Source organism: Asterias rubens, chromosome 1, assembly GCF_902459465.1.
Source record: "Asterias rubens chromosome 1, eAstRub1.3, whole genome shotgun sequence".
NCBI classification, from domain to species: Eukaryota; Metazoa; Echinodermata; class Asteroidea; order Forcipulatida; family Asteriidae; genus Asterias; species Asterias rubens.
The window spans coordinates 25,492,000-25,516,300 of NC_047062.1; the positions used below are offsets into that span (position 1 = coordinate 25,492,000).

General features: G+C 37.6%; 1 protein-coding gene across 1 annotated transcript; it reads left to right on the plus strand.

Moving 5' to 3' along the window:
* On the plus strand, positions 1 to 24,040 carry LOC117290084. Its single transcript, XM_033771371.1, has 20 exons — positions 1 to 312; positions 5,599 to 5,736; positions 6,517 to 6,687; positions 7,335 to 7,436; positions 9,026 to 9,091; positions 9,496 to 9,696; positions 10,280 to 10,417; positions 12,548 to 12,673; positions 13,210 to 13,270; positions 14,333 to 14,525; positions 15,341 to 15,453; positions 15,945 to 16,022; positions 16,368 to 16,533; positions 17,413 to 17,545; positions 18,461 to 18,568; positions 19,014 to 19,136; positions 19,682 to 19,828; positions 21,059 to 21,247; positions 21,635 to 21,778; positions 22,748 to 24,040. The coding sequence occupies exons 1-20, from the start codon at positions 1 to 3 to the stop codon at positions 22,994 to 22,996; spliced, it is 2,958 nt and encodes a 985-aa protein (XP_033627262.1). The 3' UTR covers positions 22,997 to 24,040.
* The last annotated feature ends 261 nt before the right edge of the window (positions 24,041 to 24,301 follow it).

Here is a 24,301-nt window from a genome sequence, read left to right on the forward strand (position 1 = left end):
ATGGCTCTTTGTAACGGCATCTATTGGAGTGTTATTTTCTCATGCTTGTTAATATGTTGCTGTGTGAAGCCAGTCTTTTCTCAGACAACTGAGACGACATCGTTACCACAACCGACGTGGGAGACTCAGACACAAGGAAGCGAGACCACTGGAAAGATCCCATTGTATCTGGGTGGATTCTTCTCTCTAGCAGGGAGTGCATTTGACGCTAGTGGAAGTCTGGTCAGCGTCAGGATGGCGCTGGAGGATATCAACGCTCGACCAGATGTACTTTCCGATTACGAGCTTCGAATGGTTTGGAGCAATACTATGGTAAATTAAACAGTATCTTAAAAAATACGTTTTAAAAGTGAAATGTTTAAACATCTAATTGGCAGGCTAGATACAGGCGTGGGCAAAGACGGACGTTAAACAACGCTGCAATACCGTTTGGCTTTAACGTTATTTAACGTTATGAGTATAAACGTGATTCAGTTTTAGTTTTAGTTAAATGTATAATCAATGTTGACGATTCAACGTTTAAAACATGTTTTACATGATTGTGTGTGCAATCATGTAAACCATGATCAAAGGCAGTGTACACTATTGGTAATCACTCAAAATAATTATTAGCATATATAAATAAAAACCTTTCTTGATTTCGAGTAGCGGGGAGACGTTGATAGTAGAAAACATTGAGAGAAACGGCCCCCTCTGAAGTGATGTAGTTTTCGAGAAAATGTAAGTTTCCATGAATTTGATTTTGAGACCTCAGATTTAGAAGTTGAGGTATCGAAATCAAGCATCTGATGTTTTTTTTCTTTCATAGTTATCTCGCAACTCCGACGACCAATCGAGCTGAAATTTTCACATGTTTGTTATTTTATGCATTATTTTAAGATACACCAAGTGAGAAGACTGGTCATTGACAATTACCAAAAGTGTGCAGTGTCTTTAAAATACAAACCACGGAGTTTTATCAAACATCTTCAGTTGCTCAACCACGTAGCTCCAAGGTGTGACATGCATTATATTTTGTAACTTTACACTTTTTTAAAATACAAGTTGATAAGCCAATTCCACCGTTTCAGTGTTTCGATTTCGGGTTCTTCTGCCATTGAAGACCACCCGTTGCCGCAATCGGAATTAGAAATTGAACATGGCGTTCATACTGTGCAGAAGCTAAGGCGTATACATTAGCACCATGATTACGTGTTAGATACCAAACATGAGTCATAAACTTCAACACAAATTGTTTTGCCGAAATAAATTTGTGTTACTTTCAAGGCAGTGGACACTATTGGTAATTGTCAAAGACTAGCCTTCACAGTGGGTATATCTCAACATATGCATAAAATAACAAACCTGTGAAAATTTGAGCTCAATCGGTCATCAAACTTGCGAGATAATAATGAAAGAAAAACACCATTGTCACACGAAGTTGTGTGCGCTTAGATGGTTGATTTCGAAACCTCAAGTTCTAAATCTGAGGTCTGAAATCAAATTGGAGGAAAATTACTTCTTTCTCGAAAACTAAGGCACTTCAGAGGGAGCCGTTTCTCACAATGTATTATACCATTAACCTCTCCCCATTACTCGTCACCAAGAAAGGTTTTATGCTAACAATTATAGTCATTTTGTGTTTTCTGTTACCTAACCACTGAACTTGATGTATTAAATACACTGGACAAAGACCAATCTTCTCACTTGGTATATTTTAACAATGCACACAATAACAAAACTGTGACAGCTTGAACTCAATCGGTCATCGAAGTTGCAAGATAATAATGACAGAAAAAACACCCTTGTCACACGAAGTTGTGTGCTTTCAGATGCTTGATTTCGATACCTCAAAATCAAATTCTGAGGTCTCGAAATAAAATTTAAATATTTTAGTGCGAAATTCTTTCTCAAAAACAACGTTACTTCAGTGGGAGCGGTTTCTCACGTTGTTTTAGACAGATCTCCATTACTCGTTACCAAGTAAGGTAACTTATGCTAATACTTATTTTGAGTAATTACAAATAGTGTCCGGTGCCTTAACTGGGGAACTTGTTGATTACATTTTGGTTAACAAACAAATTATGGTAGGGCACTACTGACAAAGTCAGCGACACTTCAAAACTGCTGCCTTGAAAAACCCATAAACCGTGAAATTATGAATAGACCTACATGTTTTAGGGATGAGGTCACTGTTTATGGGTAGTGCAATTAATATTCTGTCATAATGATGACTGACGGTATTGGTGAGTAGAATTTGACCAGGAACTAACATGACGAATCGTCAGTGATTTGACTGGGAAAATTGAGATTCAGAAAATATGTAGCGGAATGCTTTGGGAGAATTGCCCGTGATAAATTTCAGAAACTTGGTTTATGCATTGATATGGACCATTGTCTATAATAATTGCCCCTTAATGGGATTGTATATACGTCTGGCAATCACTCTTAAAACTAATTGCAGTAAAGGCTTTACCCAGTTCGAAGTACATCAGCTTAAGATCGTATAAAGCATTTTGAGAGCCATTTCTCTTCGAAGCAATGGGGTTACGGAAAAAGTAATAATTAGGCAAGTTTTTATCTTTCCAATACTGAATCTGAGAAACGTTTCTATCAGAAACGTTTTTCAGCTTGTGTATTCAAATTACATTATTCTTCCTGGTGGACACAACCGCTCCAGAGTTTCGGCGACATCTCAAGCTCGCTACTAATGTTTTATTGTTACACATTTATATAGGATTGAAACAATCGAACCGTTAAAAAGAAAATAAAAAAAATGGATCCCTATACGCGGTTTAACCTTAGTAATTTCATATTTACAACGATTTGTGATTTATTATCTTCGGCTAAATACTGTGGAATAAATACACATTCAACCCACTGCGCTTACATTAATTGAGATGATGGGACAAACGGGAAAAATAAAATAAACGACTTCATCAAAAAACTTTGCAAGCCAATTGTCGCGATATAGTATCAGGGCACTGGTTATAAACTGGTTTAATCACAGCTTAAAGGCACTGGACACCCTTTACAATTGGTGTCATAGACCAGTGTTCTCATTTTGTGTATCCCAACATATGCATAACAATAACAAATCTCTGAAAATTTTTGCTCAATTGGTCATCAAAATTGCTGAAGAACAATGATAGAAAAACACCCCAGTGGTGCGAACTTGTGCTTTCAATGGCAAAATAAAAGGCTTAAATATTTAGGTGAGAAATTACCTCTTTCAAAAAGCTACGTTACTTCAGAGGGAGCCTTTTCTCACAATGTTTTATACTATCAACAGCTCTCCATTTCTCGTTACCAAGTTTGTTTTTATGCTAATAATCTTTTGGGTAATTACCAATAGTGAATGTTCAGTGCCTCTAAACCTCGTTAATTGAACCCACCTGTTATGATTTTTGCAAGGTAGTACCTGCATTTTGTTTTAAAAAATAACATCACTTAATTTGCATAAAATCAAGGTCTTCGTTTGGACCTTTATTAAATGACGTACAAAGCACAGCAGAGAGCAGCAGAGGTAAAACATAGGTTGCAGAATCATTGTTTGAGGCTAGTATTTGAAGAATTGTTTAAACCAATTTTGAATGATTTTTTTTTGTATTTTGTATTTTGTAACTCATACGCTACAATTAAAAAAAGAGATCATGACCATTTTAAATAATCATGACAACCGACGACTATCGATGGGGAGGGACTCTGAAGGAGAACGGGTTACATCTTATCTTTTCACACTGTTGTCTCTATCTTTAGTAAGGCTAACTTGCTTTCCGACCTCCACTATTGTTTTCTATAATATTTTGTGCCTTTTTGCTTTTATTGACTTATATATGAAATTTATTAATTTCTGTATTATTAAATTTACATAATTGATTGCAGTGTATTTGAAAATCTGTTTTTTTTCTCATAGAAAACCACCATTCATTACACATATAGTTTCATGTATTTTTCAATCAACATAAAATAACTTTTATTATATAACGAAAACATAAAAACTTTTATCCAACCACCACAAATTTAACACAAAATCTCTCTTTTTTATAGTATTGGTTTATGTTTTTTTCGTAAACTTTTATACATTGTATATCTGACAGTTGTTTGATTGATTTACACAAATAATGGCAACAAAATATGAAAATAAAAAATAAAGTCGCCCTTTAAAAAAAAAGAGGTGAATCACTCAAGCGAGTTTACCAAGTGGAGGTCGGATACGGCAAAGTGTTCATTACCTTGGTCCTTTGGTGAACTCCAATGTACGTCCACAAACCACATATCCATAGATCTTCAACTCATCTCTGGTCTCTCTTACGAGCCGTCAGCCCAAAGATGCTCTCTCCCTTTCTGCAACTCACAAAATAGTTCCATCTTGAATCCTGGCTGGACGGGAGCTACGCTGTTTCCCTTGACAACTGCTTGGCCAGTGGCGTTAAAGCAAATGGTTCAAACATGGAGCTCCATGTGTTAAATGCAAACTACTTCAAATCTTGGCCGAGCCTTAGTTCAAGATTATCACACATTAATTGGTCAGTGAATACATATACAGTTATTGTCAAAAATGTTTCCGAATTCCCACCATGGTTAAATTACTCACGCTAGGTTCGTCAAGAAAAGACGAAACGTCCATTGCATATTCCGCATTACAGTCGCCATGCTGTTCACGATTCCGCATTAGCCCTATCTGAATGCATTTGAGGATACGCTACAATGGGTACTTTGAAAACAGTGCCAAAACTCTTCATTTGCATAACTATGAAGATCTTATATAACGGTGCAAATCCAAAGTATTCCCCCAATCCAAGGAGCAAACGGATTGAATTTGTTGAGTCAAAGTCTCAATCTCAAAATGGTTCATTAATTAATTCCGCGACAAGAAATTAATGACGAGAAGAAGGCCTGAAAGAAGAAGTGTTTCTTTAGAACAAAGGTATTCTTATATTCATTTGTGTTTTTACCCATATACACCAATGTGTGTTAGCCGAGTTATGTGAAAAAAAAACCAAGGGCATTTTACTCGGGTGGGATTCGAACCTACGACCTACGAAAGGTATTTTTCTGAGGACGGGGTTCGGGTAGTCACCCCTGTTTGTTATTTGTTTTCTTATTTAAATTTTGTACTTAAAAGTTTACCGATATATCCAGTTTCGATATGATATATATAATATTGCTCTATCTGCTAGGGTTGGAAAGTGAGTTCAATAAAAATTGTGATGTGTTTGTACCACAGGTAATTTTGGTTGGGATTTTGCTAGGGTCATGAAAACATTCCACCTACAGGCAGGGGAGGGCCCGATTTCATAGCGCTGCTTAGCGATAAGCACATTTTCGTGCTTACTGTAGCAGAAAAACATTGCTAAGGTGTAAGCGTATTTCACAGGTAAGCAAGAAAATTTGACAGCCATCTTGCACAATCGCCATGGTTTAACATTGTGACTTCATTCATTTTCGTGCAGTAAGCATTGGAAGGTTAGCATGCCTTTTTGCGTGCTTTTATGAAATGGGAAATTGTAGAGTAAGCACAAAACCGGCCGTTTGTAAGCAGGTCTATGAAATCGGACCTTGTCTATTTTCGTGTCGCTAGTCTGTAATATCTGTGTCTTTTGTATTGTGTTTTAGTGTAATGCGGGACTGGGTACCAGACGTCTCTTTGAGCTGATACAACAGCCTCCTCAGAAGTTGATGCTGATTGGTCCAGCTTGTTCCACTACTGCGCAGGCAGTGGCCCAGACGGCATTCTATTGGAACCTCATCACGGTAAAAAAAAAATTGTGAATTGTTTCAAAACTTCTTTGTCAATTGATAAATTGTCAAAAGTTTGAGCAATATCTGTTAATTACAACAGTATGGTATTTAAACGACTATTATTTAATAAGGTACGCCCATGTTTAATTTTTTTTGAGATTTGGAACAGTATTAAACATGGCAAACAAAACAGGTGGGACGTGATGTGCATTCCACCCGTCAAAATTTTATGACAATCTACTAAAAGTACGGTCAATAAAATAAATTAAGCACAATATTGCTCCTCAACAGCTTTATGCCTTAAAGGCCTTGTCCGACGAGGCAAGTTTTACGGCAACTTAGAGGCAACCAACTGCAGTGCATGCTACAGGACCACTTTAGTAGAACAAGAGTAATTTGTCAAACAATATATTGCCCCCTTCTAGACCGATAGCCGATGTGAACATTATTAAGAATGGATTCTCTTCTTTGAGATTGCCTGTAAAACTGGTTGCTTCAATTGCCTCGTGTGACATAGACTTGATTCAAGTCCCATTCTCGTGTGGGAGGTCCCTAAGCATTTCACGCCAACTTACTATCAAACAACCCCTTGCGTACAGTAAAGTGCGCGCTCGCCGTCAAAATGTGGTCCCGAAAATGCGGGACAGGTTTAGGAATGCAGAGCATCACGAAACAGTAGTTTTCTGGGGATGGCACGGGATTGGGACTTGAATCAAGTCTACGTGTGACATGGCCTTATGGGCCCAAAATATTGTATGACCAATAATTTGATGTTTCCATTTTGTTATGAAGATCTCGTATTCGGTTGGATCACCGGCTTTGTCCAACCGCCTGGTGTTTCCGAAGTTCTTCCGCACCTACATGCCGGATACCTTACTGAACAAAGCCCGACTGCATATTATCAGAGATTTCGGCTGGAAAAGAGTGGCTACAATCCATGAAAATGAGGATCTCTTCTCACTGGTAGGTGAAGAATTAAAAGCGGCAACACAGTTTTGCAGATGCTATTCATTCTATTCCCTATTTGTTTTCTTGGTATGTAGGTTTGTACAATGTGTGTTGTTAGTTTGTTTTAATTTGAGCATTGAAAAACAGTTTTTCATTCTGTTTTTTTTTGTTGGTGCTTTCTGCCTTACTCACGCCCCCTCTCACTCTCTCTTCATGTATTTTCACTTGACTGCTTCTGTTTTACTCAGAAGTGTAATATTTTTGTCGTCAAACAAATATTTTAAAGACCACTCTTGATCAATAAACCTCATTAAAAAGCAGCTTCAAAATATGGAAAAACAATGTTAACAAACACATACAAATTGCACTGATGCACTTTTAGTTCTGAGCAGACGAACTATGAAAACAGACAGGAAGACACAAATTGACCAACTTTAAATAGACAGAGAAAAAAAAGTAAACTTAACTAGACTTATATGCTACAACCGAGAAACAGACAAATATGAGGTTTTTTTTCAAATCCATGGCATTTAATACCATGGATTTGAGAAAAAAATTATAAATTTTTACAGCGTAAACTACAATTTTAAAAGCCTTTTGTGAATGCCATTTCATTGTTGTATATACCAGATTTAGTAATTGTATTTTATCTTTACCCCTAGTCCATCGATGACATGGTCAACCTCCTGAAGACTGAAGACATTGATTTGATCTCCTCAGAGTCATTTGATGAGGATCCAATAAACCAGATTGCCAATCTCAAGGTAAAGTATATGAACAAGCCATTTGCGTGTTAGATTTGAAATTGTCTAAAATCAGACCAGGGAGTAAAGCCTTAGTAAACGTCGTTCCATAATGAAGGTTCATTGAAGTGAAAAGTCTCTTTGATCATTGAATTAAGTGGAAAGAGTAGGCTGAGTCAGTTGGGATTGCCCAGCAGATCGAAAAGAACGAACAGGAATGTAAATATGTAGAAGGTTACATAAATAGACAGCTAGGATGTATGCCATGAAGAGCCTTGAAAGTGCGGAGATTTAAAGGGAAGGTACACGTTTGGTAATTACTCAAAACAAATATTAACTTAAAAACTGACTTGGTAACGAGCATTGGAGAGCTGTTGAGTATAAAACATCGTGAGAAATGGCTCCCTCTGAAGTAGCATAGATTTCGAAATAGAGGTAATTTCTCACTAAAATAATAAAGGACTTCTAGCTAGAAGTCTTTTATTCCTATCTGAAAGCACACAAATTCGTCCAAAAAGGGTGTTTTTCTGTCATCATTTTCTCCCAACTTCGATGACCAACCGAGCTCAAATTTTCACAGGTTTGTTATTTTATGCATATGTTGAGATACACCAAGGGCGAACACTGGTCTTTGGCAATTGCCAATAGTGTACTTCCCCTTTAATTCATACAATTGGGTCAAACGAAGGCTCATTTATGATAGATTGCTTTGTATTCCTGCGTTGTCAAATCTGAAATCAGCGAGTAAAAGCCTAGGTTATGATTGAGTGATGTAATGACTTGTCCCTAATGCACATCAATACTGCACTCAAAATTTGCTGTCATAACCACTGCTCTAATTTCGTGGTGATCCGTCCAATTTAAAGGTCGAGGCCAATTGATAATTAAATTCTTTATTCGATGGTGATCACACTTTACAAAAAGCAACCAATTATAGAATCAAGGTTTTGAAGACGCATACTTTGTAACAGGGATCAGGAGAGCATATCCAATATTATGCCAAATTTTATAAGTATTGAAACCAAGGGTTAAAAAAACAAAATAACCAATGACAGCAATGAGAACTGCACTGCAAAAACTGTGTTTTAAAAATTGACACCAGTGATTTTGTCACAAATAGATACCGAAGAGAGAATCAAAAATAAACATCGACATGTTATTTTAACAACATTTTAGGTGTTCATTTTTGGTGTCTAAACGACAATATTGTGTCACTTGCAATACCCTAGCTTTTGCGGTGTAACCGGTCGGCTTGAGGATACCAAGAAATACTCCCGGGTCAGAATTGATCCGGATTATATGTTCCAGGAAGCCCTGGCCCACTTCCGGGTCAGACTGACCTTGGTAATTGTTTAAATTTGGATATCAACTCAAACTCTTTAACAGTGCTGAGTCGTTCTTTCTCCGGATTCCGGGTCACACTGACACGTAACTTGGTCAGGCAATATTGACGTAGGGATTTAATGGTAATTTTTTTTCTCTGTTTACTCAGGTACCAGTGCAAGATAGAATCATGTTTTTTTCTGGTTTGAACCGCATATTTGAACATTTCCCAGGTAAAACACATTTTATAGTGCTACTATTTAATATCTGTGTTTTATATTTTCAAGCAATTGGACGCCCGCATAATTTTGGTCAACATGTACGAGGACAAGGCGAGAAGGGTTTTCTGCGAGGTATGTGGATTTTATTCCAGCAGTTATTACGATTTTAATGACAGCGCGCTCACACTTTAAAACCCTGCATACGTCATTTACTACATGCTGGCATATTTTAATATGTACATGGTCTTAACCAGACCTAGATTGTTGCCTAGATTATTTCCCAGCCTCGCTACCATGGGCAGCGCGTGGTATCACCCGCTAGCTTTGCGCAAGTCTATTCTCGCTACCATAGACAGCGCACCGATATCCTACGTTGGACCATAACACACGGCCTAGAGGACGGGGGGTGGTGGGTTGTAAATCAAAAGGGATAAGTGATTTTTACACAACACACGGGACCAACAGCTTTACGTCCCACCCGAAGGACGGATCATCGTGGTTAAGTGTCAATTGAGGCTTTCCTCGTTATATAATAGGCTTGGCGGCAGAATATGACAGGACCTGGTTACGTATGGCTCCTCCTCGGATGGTATTCCATGCAGTGGTGGACCGTTAGAGACGACAGCATCACGAGATGTACGACTGAAGAAATAAAGAATGCAGTTGAAGGCTCGCTGTACATCGCTACAGAATGTGCTGTGTTTGGACGACAAGATGCAGACACTGTGTCGGGCGTGGTAAGCTGTAATTGACCCCTTCCAAACCCACAACTTCGCGGCTCAAGATTCGGCTAAGGCTAGCTTGGCCCCGCGATAATAATAATAAGAATAATAATATTTATTTTGCGCCCCTTACATACAAAATGATCAGAGGCGCAGAACACATGTTAAAAAGCACAGAGTGGAAGAAAAAAGACGAAGGAAAAAAGACTGGTCATTAGGCCAGTGCCCAAACAAAAGTATGGGTAAACGTCTGTCCCGCCAACAGAGAACTAATTAATAGTTACTTTTTACATAGGCCTATCTCTACTGGCATCGGTAATGTTTTGACCTTTTCAGGAGACAGACGCCTCTAACCCTATATATGCTAAAATTCTAAACTAACTGGTAAGGTGACCATAGAAGAAGAAGATCAGATCGTTGGTGAAGAAAGGGATAACTGACGTGGGGGGTGCGATTCCCTTATTTATGTACTTCATATTGACGAGATAAGAAGTGATGAGCACTTTGGTGAAGCAAAGCGTAACTGGGGCACAGTTCCTTATTCATATTGTGAATACATGTTGAAGATAACACATGATGAATCTACTATTTTCTTTAGACACCGCTTGACTTTGACGTCGAGATACAAAGACGATTACTACGCCAAGAGAATGAAAACCACACATACAGTGGACAAGAATCGTTTGGGTATGATGCAGTTTGGGCTATAGCACTTGCATTGAACAAGTCTGCAGAGGTAAGCAATTGTAATAAGGAACAATGTAGTTGTTGTAATGAGTGAAGCGTGCATACAGTTTCGCATCTTCGGTGCCTTTACATATCGCTAGTTCTGCCTATCTTACAGTATGGATTACCAGCCTGGTACCCATACACTGCCACTTTATCAGCAAAGTTAGAAGGGGTGCAACGTAGGGCAAGCAGAATGTGTTTGAAGCAACGGCGAGGTGACATGCCTTATGAGGAACGGTTAAAAACACTCAACTGGATGAGCCTTCCTTACAGGAGACAGCAGCACATCATTGTTTTCACCATTAAGTCTTTGTTTGGACTTATTGACTGTGATGCCATAAAGTGTAACACTATAATCAACACCCGCCATTTAGACTTGACCACATTTCACCACCACTATGCCAGAACTCAAGCTCTTAAGTACACGCCAATTCATTCATTTCCTCGGTTATGGAGCAACTTGCCGTCATACTTAAAAGACTCACTTATCCTGGATACTTTGAATGTTTTTTGTAACAAATTATCTATTTACTATCATGACTTTCAATCCCAACAAACCTACTAGTTTTTTTGTTTGTTTTTGTTTTTGTTTTTAGATCCGTTTATTTTCCTTTCATCTTGTTTATATTGGTTTTTTATTTGTTTATTTATTTTCTTATTTATTTATTTATTTATTTATTTATTTATTTATTTATTTATTTATTTATTTATTTATTTATTTATTTATTTATTTATTTATTTATTTATTTATTACTTTATTTATTAATTGATTGTTTGATTGTTTGATATATTTATCTATTTATATTTATTTATTTATATTTATTAATCCATTATTTATTTTTTTGGATATATTTATGTTGAAAAGAGCTCATTTCCGTTGCGTGTGTTGTTATTTTATTTTTTGTTATTTATTCATTTACTGATTCACCTATTTGTTTAGCCATATATTGAATTTTCGTTGTTGTTTTGTTGTTTTGTTGTTTTTATTGCTTTATTCATATTTAATCATCTGTTTATTGATGTAAGAGTTTAAGTGGAAAAGGTGATTGCTTGATTAACTTTTTCGTTGATTGACCTATTTTTTGTTAAATCTATCCCTTTATTGAATTATTTGTTGCTTTATCTCTTTTTTACATGTGCTTTTCTAATTATTTATTCATTGATTTGTTAATACTTTTTATTTATTTGTTTTAATTAACTATTTATTTGTTTATTTATTTATTTGCTGTTTGCATGTCTAATTTCTGGTTTTGGGTTGTTATTTTAATTTGTGCTTTGTGTAAACAGATAATTTATATTAGTACATGTATTTATTTCAAATTATTATTATTTTCCAAAGAGAGTATTTTATATAGTGTGTTTGCTTCCCTATGTGACTGGATTAACAGGCTTTCGAGCTACAGTGTTTAATTATACTTTTGTTGATCCTGGCCATCACATTAGGGTTGTTTTATAATTTCCTGTGCCCTTATTGTTTTTCTTGCTTTGTATTTACTTTTGTACATGTACTTATAATTACCTATTTGACATACTGTCTGCTTGTATTTGTAATTGTTTATTGGCCAAATAAAGAATAAGAATAAGAATAAGAATCTTTACTAAAAAAAAAGTAATATTTGTCAGGGAATAATTACGATTTGGAATTATTACCGTTAGTATACTCAGCCAAGTGCCCTTTTTAACAGTGATTTTACTCAATTGCTTTGTGTTTACTTTCACCTAAGTGACTTTTGCTTGAATTAATGCAATTTAGATGGAATTCCATTTTCTGAATGAGATGTAGACATGTTTTGTATTTTGAAATAATAAACACACTATCTATATTTACTATCAATCTATTAAAAAGTCACGTTTAAATATCTTAGTGCTGGGCGTTTGTACGCTAAGGTATTGCTTCAATGTGCGTACAAAATGATTTTAAATGAAAATAGATCTGACAGTGTGCGTAGGGAGAAATTATGCGTTTATAAGCATGTTAAATGAAAACTTTGGAGTTATAATTTTAACCGAGTTATAACCATGTACAATTATATAACCCTGTGTAATATAGAACCGAGTTAAAAACCACCTACATGATAGTTCTAAACTTCAGTACAAAAACATTTTGAAAATTAAATGAAATTCTTCAATTGTCCAGGTATTGAAGACGAAGCGTTTTAGAGACGGAAGCATCCGTAGACTGGAGGACTTTACCTACGATGATAAAGAAATGAGTCAACTCTTCTTCGATTTACTCGCCGAGACAGATTTTTATGGGACATCGGTAAGATAACAAGTGTATATTATATGTTTGAAAGGAACAATCTCTTTAGAAATACACCCCACATGACTGTAAACAAAACCAACCAACCAAACAGCCAAAGCAACAGCGACAACAAAACTGAAACGGAGCACTACGATCAGAACACTACCTCCTACTGGGGGGTAAACAAACTAACCAACCAAGGAAACAACAACCAAAACAAACACATCAACATCAAGCACCAACATCAACAACAAAATAAAAATTGAATCCTAGTTCAAAATGGGCTGCATTCAAAGAGTGTTTGGGGAGCGGTGTCACTAGGAGGGCGGGGGCTTAGAACAAAGGACCCACCTCAGCGATCCGCGCCCGAGTAGTAGCAACACAGCATTAAGTAGTGTGTCTCAAAATTACCGAATCATACCAAAGACCTGTGAATCTCAAAGTCAACCATCATGATGCAATCACAAAAGTATATACTATTTGAAGCACCTTTTTATGAACGTGACTGGTTCAGATTTCAAAATTGCCAAACTGTTCTTTTTTTTTCTCCTCAGGGTCCCGTAAGCTTCATTGGGTCTGATCGTATTGCAGTTACTAAGGTCGAACAAATGAGAGGTAAGAAATGAGAAACTGCTTTCTTAAAGACACCGGACACTATTGATAATTTCTCAAAATAATTATATCATAAAACCTTACTTGGTAAAGAGTAATGGGGATAAGTTGAAAACATTGTGAGAAATAGCTCCCTCTGAAGTAAAGTAGAAGTAAAGTAGTTTTCGAGAAAAAAAGTAATTTTCCACGAATTTGATTTCGAGAACTCAGAATTAGAATTTGAGGTCTCGAAATCAAGCATCTGAAAGCACACAACTTCGTGTGACCATGGTGCGACAAGGGTGTTTTTTCCTTCATTCATATCTCGCAACTTCGACGACCGATTGAGCTCAAATTTTCACAGGTTTGTTATTTTATGCATATGTTGAGATACACCAAGTGAGAAGACTGGTCTTTGACAATTACCAATAGTGTCCAGTGTCTTTAATGTGGAAGAATGCAAATTTCACTCCCTTGTCCGAGTGGTGTCAATTTCGCTCTTTTGAGAGTGAAAGTCAATCTGTGTCACTCTTTTTGAGTGAAATTGGAAAAAAAATTCACTTTAAATCGAGTTGAAACTTCAAAGTACACAATAAAAAGAGTTGTCCGCCATATGGGTCCTTGCAAGAATGGTATGGCGGACAGAACGAGTGGCTTCTCATTTAGCCCAGGCCAATGCAATTTTGTAATGTGACTTTGAAAACAGTTCCAAGTCAGAGTCCTGTACAAGATTTTCAATAGGTAAAACACACTGGCAAGTGTTCCCGCAAACCAAATACATTGATGCCTCAAATCCCATATTGATAAACGTAATCTTCAAAATAAACTTATTGATGTCAAATTTATGACAACAGACAGAGAAACTTGTCTTAGCGCACGTTTTATGCGCTCAACGGAAGTAAACTAAGGATGTTAAGTTTGTATGTTATAGTCAAGAATTGGTAACATGGAAATTATTGTTAAATCCCTAAGCAATCAAGGAATGTCTGTAATAAAAATGTAGAACTAACATGCAACAAAGGAACAGAAACTGAATGTTTTCACCATTGGATTTAGACTAAAATCGCTCTTCCTTTTTAATGCAAGTTGGTTGTCCGATAAAGTGGGTGCAGAAGAACGGATCGTGCTTTTTGTTTGTGGAACTCCAACGAACCGGTGACGAAGCGGCCATATACTGCAGGGAGAATCACAACAGTCAACTTGCAGTTGTCAGCAGCAAGGCACAATTAGATGTTCTCTTGGCCACATTACAGGAGCTAGATTACACTACGACTGAATGGTAGGTTAATAAAGTAGTATATCCCGAGATATTGGGTGCGTTCGTTTAGCCTCCCTGGGTCAACCCCGGTGTGTGGCAGTTTTTTTTTCGAGGACGAACGTGGGTAATTATCTGCACACGTTTGTTCTGGAAAAAAACACGCCACACACCGGGGTCGACCCAGGGAAGCTAAACGAACGCACCCATTGTAAAGAAACTGGGTGTTTGAAATGCAGGGCGCAGTCCGAACGGTTCAGTTGTTACATCAAAACTTCACATCGTAAAAAACACGGGGGTGGGGTGTATGGGTCAGTTTGCCTATTTAGCGTTAAAATGGTCTTATAACGTACTTGCTTAAGAACTACTACATTCTTAATTGACATTTCTAATATTCATAAACGTAGTCACAAAACACATGTCAATTGATCACAGAGCACAGACACTCTTGAAATGGCAGGGTTTGTTTGGTAATGACTATGGACACTAAGTGGTATAAAGTACACTCAACAGTTTTGGATAGTACAGTTGAGAAACATTTCACTTCGATGTATTGCATATCTAGAACAATATATTACTTTTTACCACCAAAATTTGAATATAAGGAGCGTTACCGCGGTAACGGTTCTCAGTCTCTGTATTCCAGTTAGGGATTAGTCTTCATGCGTGGACATACTCGCTATGGAGTTTCGGCGATATCTCAAAAACCCGACCACCCCTTGAAATGAAACTTTCAAGTGTCAGTTTTTATGTAGATATATCTACATTTTATTTATACAAAATTGCACAATTAGAACGGTTCCAAAAACCGATCATATACGTTTCATTTTTAATTTCAGGTTACTTGGTCAAGAGGCTAGCAACGCATGTTCAGTGTTGGCTTTGAATGGCTGGGCCATCAACCCCATTAATTGCACCGTCCCTTTATCGTTTGTTTGTGAGGTTGACGCCGGTAAGTAGACTTTTTTGAGTTGTACGGAATGTTGGTTTCGATCTGATTATTTGACTGTACATTTTCGATTGAATAATTGCATCAGGGATAGGATAAGAAATACTTCTTTCGTTTTACTGTGCGCCTTGGAGTTTTGCATGAAAAGCACCGAGTTTCCGAGTTGGGCGAAAAAAAAATGACGCAACTAATCGCTATGGTTGTACAGTTTTTTAATGCGTTTTTCATGGGGTGGGATCAGCGTATATATAAGGTACTTTATAAATCAATACGGAATAAAATTACAAATGTAAGTCTTGAATAAATTATGTTTACTTCAATTTTTTCTGCAGGATTTGAAACTTTGCTTGGTATAATCAGGTTATTTTTGGGGGAGTAATGGTGGTTCTGAGATGAACCGGTAGTTGGTGGTTCAACGTTTCGATCAGTATGTCCTGATCGTCTTCTTCAGGTTTGTTTTAAATACTTCAATTGTTTGTTGTTTTATCAACCAGAATATACCGAAGTTTCAGTTGGTCTTTATGAAACGGCAACAGATGTATTGGTGATGGAAATGGATTTTAAATGGCCTGGTAAGTCAGTTATAGCAGCATTAGTAATTTAATACGGTGTACTATTCCCGCCACCACCCTTACAACTTTCGGGTTACAAAGTTTCTTGGACAGTCTAACCCACAATTTGTGTGAAAGTAAAACAGAAATGAGGCAAGCTGAGGCAGAATCCAAGTTTAACTCCCATTTTGTGAACCACTTTCCGAGTCAGTCTGACCAAAAGTGGGTCTGGCCACATGACTTGGCCCTGAAATCCAGTTCTGCTCTGACCCGGGGTTTTAACAGCAAAGTCCAACATGACTCGCACCAGATAAAACAATCCGGGATGAAACAGTATCCATTATTTTCGACACAATTATTTTACAGATGGGGAAGTACCTCTGGACAGGACACTAGTCTTCATTCAGACCAGGGTCGAAGTGTACAGAGGCATCAACCGGATTGTCTTCATTGCTTTTAGCTCAGTGGCTGGGGTTGGAATACTACTCTCACTTTTCTTTCTTGGATTCAACGTGCGATATCGCAAACTAAGGTATGGAACCAATGGTACTGTTGTAAAAATGAAAGTATGCCAGGTCATACAGCATGCCGAATAATGACAAAGTTTTTAACTCATTTTGTCTTCAGTCCAAGGAATGCTCTGATGTTCATGAATGGATAAATATGTTCGAGAGATATCGAATACCTATACTAGGGCCTCTACTTGATCTTCTTCGGCGAATTTAGGTCCTAACTGAAATCACAGTTAATTAAAAAGGCAAATAATAAGTATCAACAATGACACATTGGGGCATCCTAATGGTTCTACACAATTCACCATTGTTAGGTTATAAACACCCTCGTTTCACAAATTTATGTGCTTTCAGATGCCTGAGAAAGACTTCGGGCCCGACGTTTTTTCTCAGATTCTCAGTGGGAAGTTACCTCTTTTTCATAAAACATACGTTACTTTAGAGGTAGCCGTTTCTCACGATGTTGTTATACTATCAACAGCTTACAGACACGGGACACTATTGGTAATTGTAAAAGACCAGTCTTCTCAACATATGCATAACATAACAAACCTGTCAAAATTTAAGCTCAATTGGTCGTCGAAGTTGCGAGATAACTATGAAAAAACACACCCTTGTCACACAACGTTGTGTGCTTTATGATGTTTGATTTTGAGGCCTCAAATTCTAAATCTGAGGTCTCGAAATCAAATTCGTGGAAAATACTTCTTTCTCGAAAACTACGTCACTTCAGAGGGAGCCGTTTCTCACAACGTTTTATACCTCTACCCTTACTCATTACCAAGTGAGTTTTTATGCTAATAATTATTTTGAGTAATTACCAATAGTGTCCACTGCCTTTAAAGGACGGTTTACTTTTGCTTCTGACTCCTCAGAGTGTCATACTATTTTTGTTTCAGGATTGTACGGATGTCGAGTCCTAACCTGAACAACATAATCTTAATAGGAACCTCCTTGGTCTACGCTTCTGTTGTGATCTTCGGCATCGACGAGAACCTTGTAGATGATGAATTATTCCTTGTATTTTGTCATGTAGGTATTCATTTCAAAAGTGTATACAAAAAACATTGATGTACCTTAAAAAGTCAAAAGTCAGAAATGACGCGACGAACGGGACCTACGGCTCAATGTCCCATCCGAAGAACAAAGCAAGTATGGTAAAATATCTTGTCCAATGACACAATTGCAACGACCGGGACTCGAACCAAAAGTCTGCTGGTTAGATACCAGAGCTCAAGTCCAGTGCTATTTAGCTGCTCGGCCAACACACGCCAATCGAGTCAGCTCTGAGTCACCTAACACTATCCTGGATTTAATCATCGGAACTTTGTTACTAAAAAGTCACGAAAAAAACAAAAGCATAAAAGCTCCAGGATATTTAAGCTTCAATACATGCATTTATCCATTATATAAACGGACTTAAAGACACTGGACACTATTGGTAAATGTCGAAGCGAAGACTAGTCTTTACAGTTGGTGTATCTCAACATATATGCACAAAATAACATACCTGTGAACATTTTAGTTTAATCGATCGTCGAAGTTGCGAGATAATATTGAAAGAAAAAACACCCTTGTCATACGAAGTTGTGTGCTTTCAGATAGGAATAAAAGACTTCTAGCTAGAGGTCTCGAAATCAAATTCGTGTAAAATTACTTCTTTCGCGAAAACTACGTCACGTTTTGTACTATCAACTTCTCGCCATTACTCGTTACCAAGAAAGTGTTTTTGCTAATAATTATTTTGAGTATTTACCAATAGTGTTTACCAATAGTATTTAGTACGTGAGCGAGGTAAAATATTGTGTTTACATAATGGCTACATTGCCATCTCTTGCGCAAGACGGAGGCAACTGTTTTTTGGACAACATGGTGTGCCCATAAAATTAAACTAGTAAATGAAACAAACTCACACATCAGTGTTTTGTTGTCGATCTAATCAAACAGGTAAGAGTGTGGTTGCTCTCCGTGGGTTTCGTCTTAGCGTTTGGAGGAATGTTCAGTAAGACGTGGAGAGTACACAAAGTTGTGGCGATGAAAACACCAAAAAGAGTAGTAAGTTGAATATTTTTCAGAGATAGCCTTACATCGTCAGAATTTTTTTTTTGTGATAAACAAGTAAATAATTAAAGGTAAATTTTCTTCCATCTATCGGGTGAGCATTTTGAAAAGAAAAATTATCAGCTGGGTTTGGACACTCTGGTGCAGTGTCAAAATTACTATCGTTCAAACTTTAAGGAATATACAGTATCAACAAGTCAATGACTATTCATATCATAAACTGGGCCAATCCACTTATTTAAAGGGGTTTACGGTCTCAGAATGTTTCTGAGGGACAGAAAACTATATTGCACACGTGTACTTAGCACATAAAAATCCCATGTCAAAAACAGACCTGTAAAAAGTCAACCCTCTGATAGGTTTGTAAGTTCCCACAGACAAGAGTGACGGTCTAGCGATCATTGATAACCGATTTTACTTGAACAACTTTTGACACTAGGTGGTACAGGATCGACAACTCTACGCCATTGTAGCATTTTTGCTGCTGGTTGATGTCGCTATTTTGGTACCGTGGCAAATCCTCTTCCCCTGGCGAGTGGAACGGACATATCTTCCAGAAATGGTAACAACAACAAATTACTTGTCCATCACTACTTGACTAAGACTACAAATCACAAAAATTAACCCATAAAACGTTTCAGCTTAACTTAAATGGTCTGTATACGTTTGTATTATGACTCTGAAAACTACTTGCCAATACAATGCTCATTTGGTAAAAGAAGTACGGCAGCTTTGGATTGTATAAAGGCATTTTGATAAATTTTCCACTTCGAACTACTGCGGTTATGTAAATGGATATCACTTGTTATATGCCTAATTAAATCTGAGATGCGTTACTGGCAGTAACGTTTATCAAATTGAGTATTCCAATTGTAGATTATTCTTCCTGCGTTGACATAACCACTCCAGATTTTCGGCAATATCTCAAAAACGCTACCACCCTTTGAAATGAAATTTCCACAGGCTAGTTTTATGGTATACATCTTCGACTATAAACGATTGAAATCAACAGTGGGCTCCAATATACACGTAATCTTTCGTATACAATTCCTTTAAATCCGTTTTTGATCTGATCTTTTCTATAACGTTGTTTTCTATTTCTTTCAGACAAACCCCAGGAACAGCAGTGAGTTACTTGAACCATACATTGAGTTTTGCACGAGCGATTACTACGTATACTGGTCTGCTGGCCTCAGCTCAGTCAAGGGACTCCTGCTTGTGTTTGGCGCTTTCTTAGCTTGGGAAACACGGCAGGTTTGTTTATTGGTCTTCGCTTTATTACTTTACTGAAATGGAATGCTTAAAGGAACACGTTGCCTTGGATCGGTCGAGTTCGTCTTCGGAAAGCGTTCTGTAACCGTTTGTTATAAAATGCATATGGGTAGAAAGATGTTGTAAAAGTAGAACGCAATGATCTACACACAATTAATATATGCCTCGAAATTGCGTGGTTTTCTTTTTACCTCGTCGACTAACACGTTCGGCCATTTAGGGTCAAAATTTTGACTCCCATAAATGGCCGACCGTGTTAGTTCGTGACGTAAAAGGAAAGCCGTGCAATTTCGAGTGATACTTGTGTGGATCATTATATTCTACTTTTAAAACATCTTTCTAACCATATGCATTTCATAACAAACGGTTTCAAACGCTTTTTTTTTAGACCAACTCGTCCGATCCAATGCATCGTGTTCCTTTAAAAAGTGCTTCATATTTTGGACAATGTTAGGGCCATTTCACATGAGGGCAGTTAACAGCAAACCAGATGAAGGTAATCACCACGATCAAAATGTATTCAAATTATGATTGTTCACATTTGTTTTTTATTTGATTGTTCTTCATTTTATTTTATTTGTGTTCTTGGGGGGCTCGTAAGACAATGTTAAAGAATACCTACTGCGCCACCAAAGTGGTCCTATAGCATGCACTGCAGTTGCTTGCCTCAAAGTTGCCTGTAAAAGCTGCCACAAACTGGCTAACAAGCATTTTAAAGACACGTGTGATGGAGGCAAAAAAAAGTGGTATCTTATATAGCGCTCTTATTCGTCACTCAGTGACGCTCAGGGCGCCTAAACATCCAGTATTTTCCTGCAAAGTTTGTGGGACTAAGTTTGAATTATGAGACCTACTCATTTTGCATAGCAACATGTAATGTTTTACAAGGTTCTGTGGCGCAATATGCAGCCAATCACACAAGGAACACCAGGCAAACACTCTTCTCTTTACGTTTGAGTGCACTGGGTTCGTGTACGTATGTTACATAACACACGGGACCAGCGGTTTTACGTCCCATCCGAAGGACGAAGCAATGGTTAAGTGTAAATGACACAGGTGTCACGACTTGGACTAAAACCCAAACTCTGCTGATCAAAAAAACATCAGAGCTTCAGTCCGGTGTGCTTAACTGCTATTGCACCAACAATAATTTGTAGCATCCCCAAGTGCCAAATCGTCATCACTTTGATTTCATTTGTGTTTCTCTATCAGGTTACGATCCCACTGTTGAATGACAGTAAGCTGATTGGTATGAGCGTGTACAATGTGGTCATATTATGCATCGTGGGTCTCGCTGTCAACCTAGTCTTGGGTCAAGACCCTGAGACTCTCTTCATATTCAACTCCTGTATCTCCATGTTTTGTACTACACTCACAATCCTCATCGTCTTCTTACCCAAGGTAGCCGTTTTTGTCATGTCGGTTGATTACACATGACTCATGCTTCGTCATTTACATCAACACAGAATCAGTCAGCACGCAACAGTGTCACAAAAATGTGACACTTGCAACGGCTGGTGAAGCGTATACGCTGACCTTTGACCGCTTAAGGTTTTTTCGCTTACATTTTTCTTAATTATTATATAATACTGGTGTTGGAACAAGGACTACCTCACAAGTGTCTCAAGTACTGTAGCTCGCCAGCTTGAGAAAAAACGATTTAGACAGTCTTCATTTGTAGTTGACAGTCTTTGTTTGTTATTGACAGTCTTTGTTTGTTATTGACAGTCTTTGTTTGTAAATGACAGTCTTGTTTTGTAATTGACTGTCTTTGTTTGTGATTGACAGGTGTTGGCCGTGTCCAAATCTTCCAAGGATGACCCAACAGCGCAAGACTTGGGCAGAGTTTCGACAGTTTATTCCACTACACCAGACGCCAATAGAACAACAATGATTCAGGATAACTTAAAACTGAAAGTGAAAATCAAATTGGTAATGTCCACTTACTATAATTATTCTCACTAGAAATAATATTAAGGTAAACGACACAAATGTCCTCGAAAAGTCCTTACAACCCTCTAATGAGGGAAGGGCCAATTAATGGTGGCTCATAATCACTAATTTAGCAATATTTCTCCAAAATGCAATTGCCTGAGTCAAATTCATTGATAACCTAGAATGGACCATTCCACATATCTAAGCGGGGGGGGGGGTCAGGTTCCAGATTGTTTTGCGAAGATAAGATGTTGAAGAAATGTCAGATTTTAGATGGTGAAAAGAACCAAACCAGTTAAAACCACGCAACCGAGTATGGAATCAATACAAATCCCCATTCAATGATCTGGTCAAGAGTGAGATTCGAACCGGGGTCCAAAGAGGTGAAAGGCTTGTTAAAAACATCAAATCAACTTAATGAGTAATAGTCAAAGTAATGCTTGATTATTCATTGCAGTTTAAAGGCAAAGTAAACATTTGGTTGTTTTGAACCTTCGATCATTTTAGTCCTAATTACAATAAAATTAACATGTGAAAAGGTGTTTGCGTTTCTGAGACATCGCCGAAAATCCATAGCGAATTATAATGTCCACGTAGGGAGAATAATCCCAAACAAGAATATACAATCTGGGAAAAGTTTCGACAGTAACGCTTCTCAGATTCCAATTTTAGGGCAAAAACAGTAAAACATATCCTTGTAAACAACCACATTACCACATTACTTCAAAGTGAAATGTTTCTCAAAATGCTGTTAAACTTTCGAAAGCTCCTGGAGACTTCTTTAACTTATAAAATTGTACATAGAGTGACTACTGTTCCTAGTACACGGGACCTATTAGGCTTAATGTCCCATCCGAAGGAAACAAAATAATCATGGTCAAGTATCTTGCTTAAGGACACAAGTCATGGCCTGACCTCTAACCCCACTCTTCTACCTAAACAGTATTTAAACTTCTTCCTTAACAGCTCGAAGATCAGCTGAAACATCTTAAGGGTCCAACGGGCAAAAACGCGAGTCCGAACGGACGCACCTTGGCGAATGGGGGCTCTAAGGGTAAGGTGAGGACCCGCGCATGTAATTGTGGATTGTGGTGCTGTGGACTCATCTGTGGCTACTCACCGGAGGAGATCTTACCTCCGGAGGGAGAGGGAGCTGGCCGGTACACACACACCAATGATGTGGACTTGAGTCTAGAGACGACTGCAGCATTGTAGATTGGTTCACAAATCAAGTCATTTTAAGCATCAAAACTAGCTTAATACAAAACATTATGCTTACCAGGAATTGGTTACATGCTAAAAAGCTCTCTATATAGGGTTCTTACAAATGCTGTCGAGTACACTTATACATTTTCAAGCACAAAAACTGCTGACCAGGAATAGGTTACAAGTTAAGCAGCTGGTTCAAAACACTGTCGCATGCACCGATCACTTTTAAGAACAAAATCTAGCTAACAACAATATGCTCACCAGGAACAGGTTACATGCTAAGCCGCTCTGTAGAGAGTTCAAAATGCTGTGGCATGCACCGATCATTTCAAGCACAAAAAAAAAGCTCAGAAAAACAACATTATGCTTACCAGGAACAGGTTACGTGCTAAGCAGCTCTATGTAAAGGGTTCACAAACGCTGTCACACACAACGATCTTTTTATAGCACAAAAAACTAGCTAAAAACAGTATGCTTACCAGGAACAGGTTAAATATTAAGCAGCTTTATGTAGAGGGTTCCAGAAGCTGTCGCATGTACTGATCGTTTTAAGCGCAAAACTAGCTTTGCACAACAACATTAGGCCTAGCAGAAATGAGTTACATGCGATATGTATCTATGGCTATAGCAGTCGTAACAAGTTGCCTTATACAAGTAGACCTAATGAGGGTTTTATAAACAAATGAGGAGAAATTTTGTTTAGTCTGAATGGTGTCTACTGAACTATACGTTCATTTATTTTCTTTTTTTTAACCAGAGTGAGCTAAAACATGGCTGCCCCTTTTGGGTACTGCATCATAAATATTAAAAACATTAAATAAACAAGTTTATGTGCCTTAATAGTTTACAAATCATTATCAGTTCATATCCACGTTATGGGAGTTGTTTTCCTGTTGGTGTGTAATTATTTCTAACTTGGGTAATTATTTCGAAAAAAAAAACCTTGAAGACGGACTTTGTTTTGAGTCCAAATATCAGGATTAAAACTATATACGGAAACACAATGCACGAGTGATGGTTCTTACAGGGTATCAAAACAACTGTCAATGCTAAAAAAAAAATATAATGTAATTTTCCATTCTGTAATGGCTTAGCGCCACCCTTAAATTGATGGATTACTTTGCGATGCCCCAACCCAGTTAAAAACTACACGCCTGCCATTGATTGCTGTAGCTTGCCGTACGTGCGGATATACCTCAATGTTGGTTTCATAATTTTGTCAAAGCTAATAACCGTTCTCAGACGTTATAGAGAAAATGTTGTCTAAACAAAACTAATAAATTCTAATTTGTAAATTAATGTTTTCGTAAA

Coding starts and splice junctions, on each gene's coding strand:
- LOC117290084 (XM_033771371.1), top strand. CDS start 1: ATGGCTCTTTGTAACGGCATCTATTGGAGTGTTATTTTCTCATGCTTG. Junction 7,437..9,025: donor ACCAGATTGCCAATCTCAAG/GTAAAGTATATG, acceptor TATATTTTCAAG/CAATTGGACGCCCGCATAAT. Junction 15,454..15,944: donor TGTTTGTGAGGTTGACGCCG/GTAAGTAGACTT, acceptor TTTATCAACCAG/AATATACCGAAGTTTCAGTT.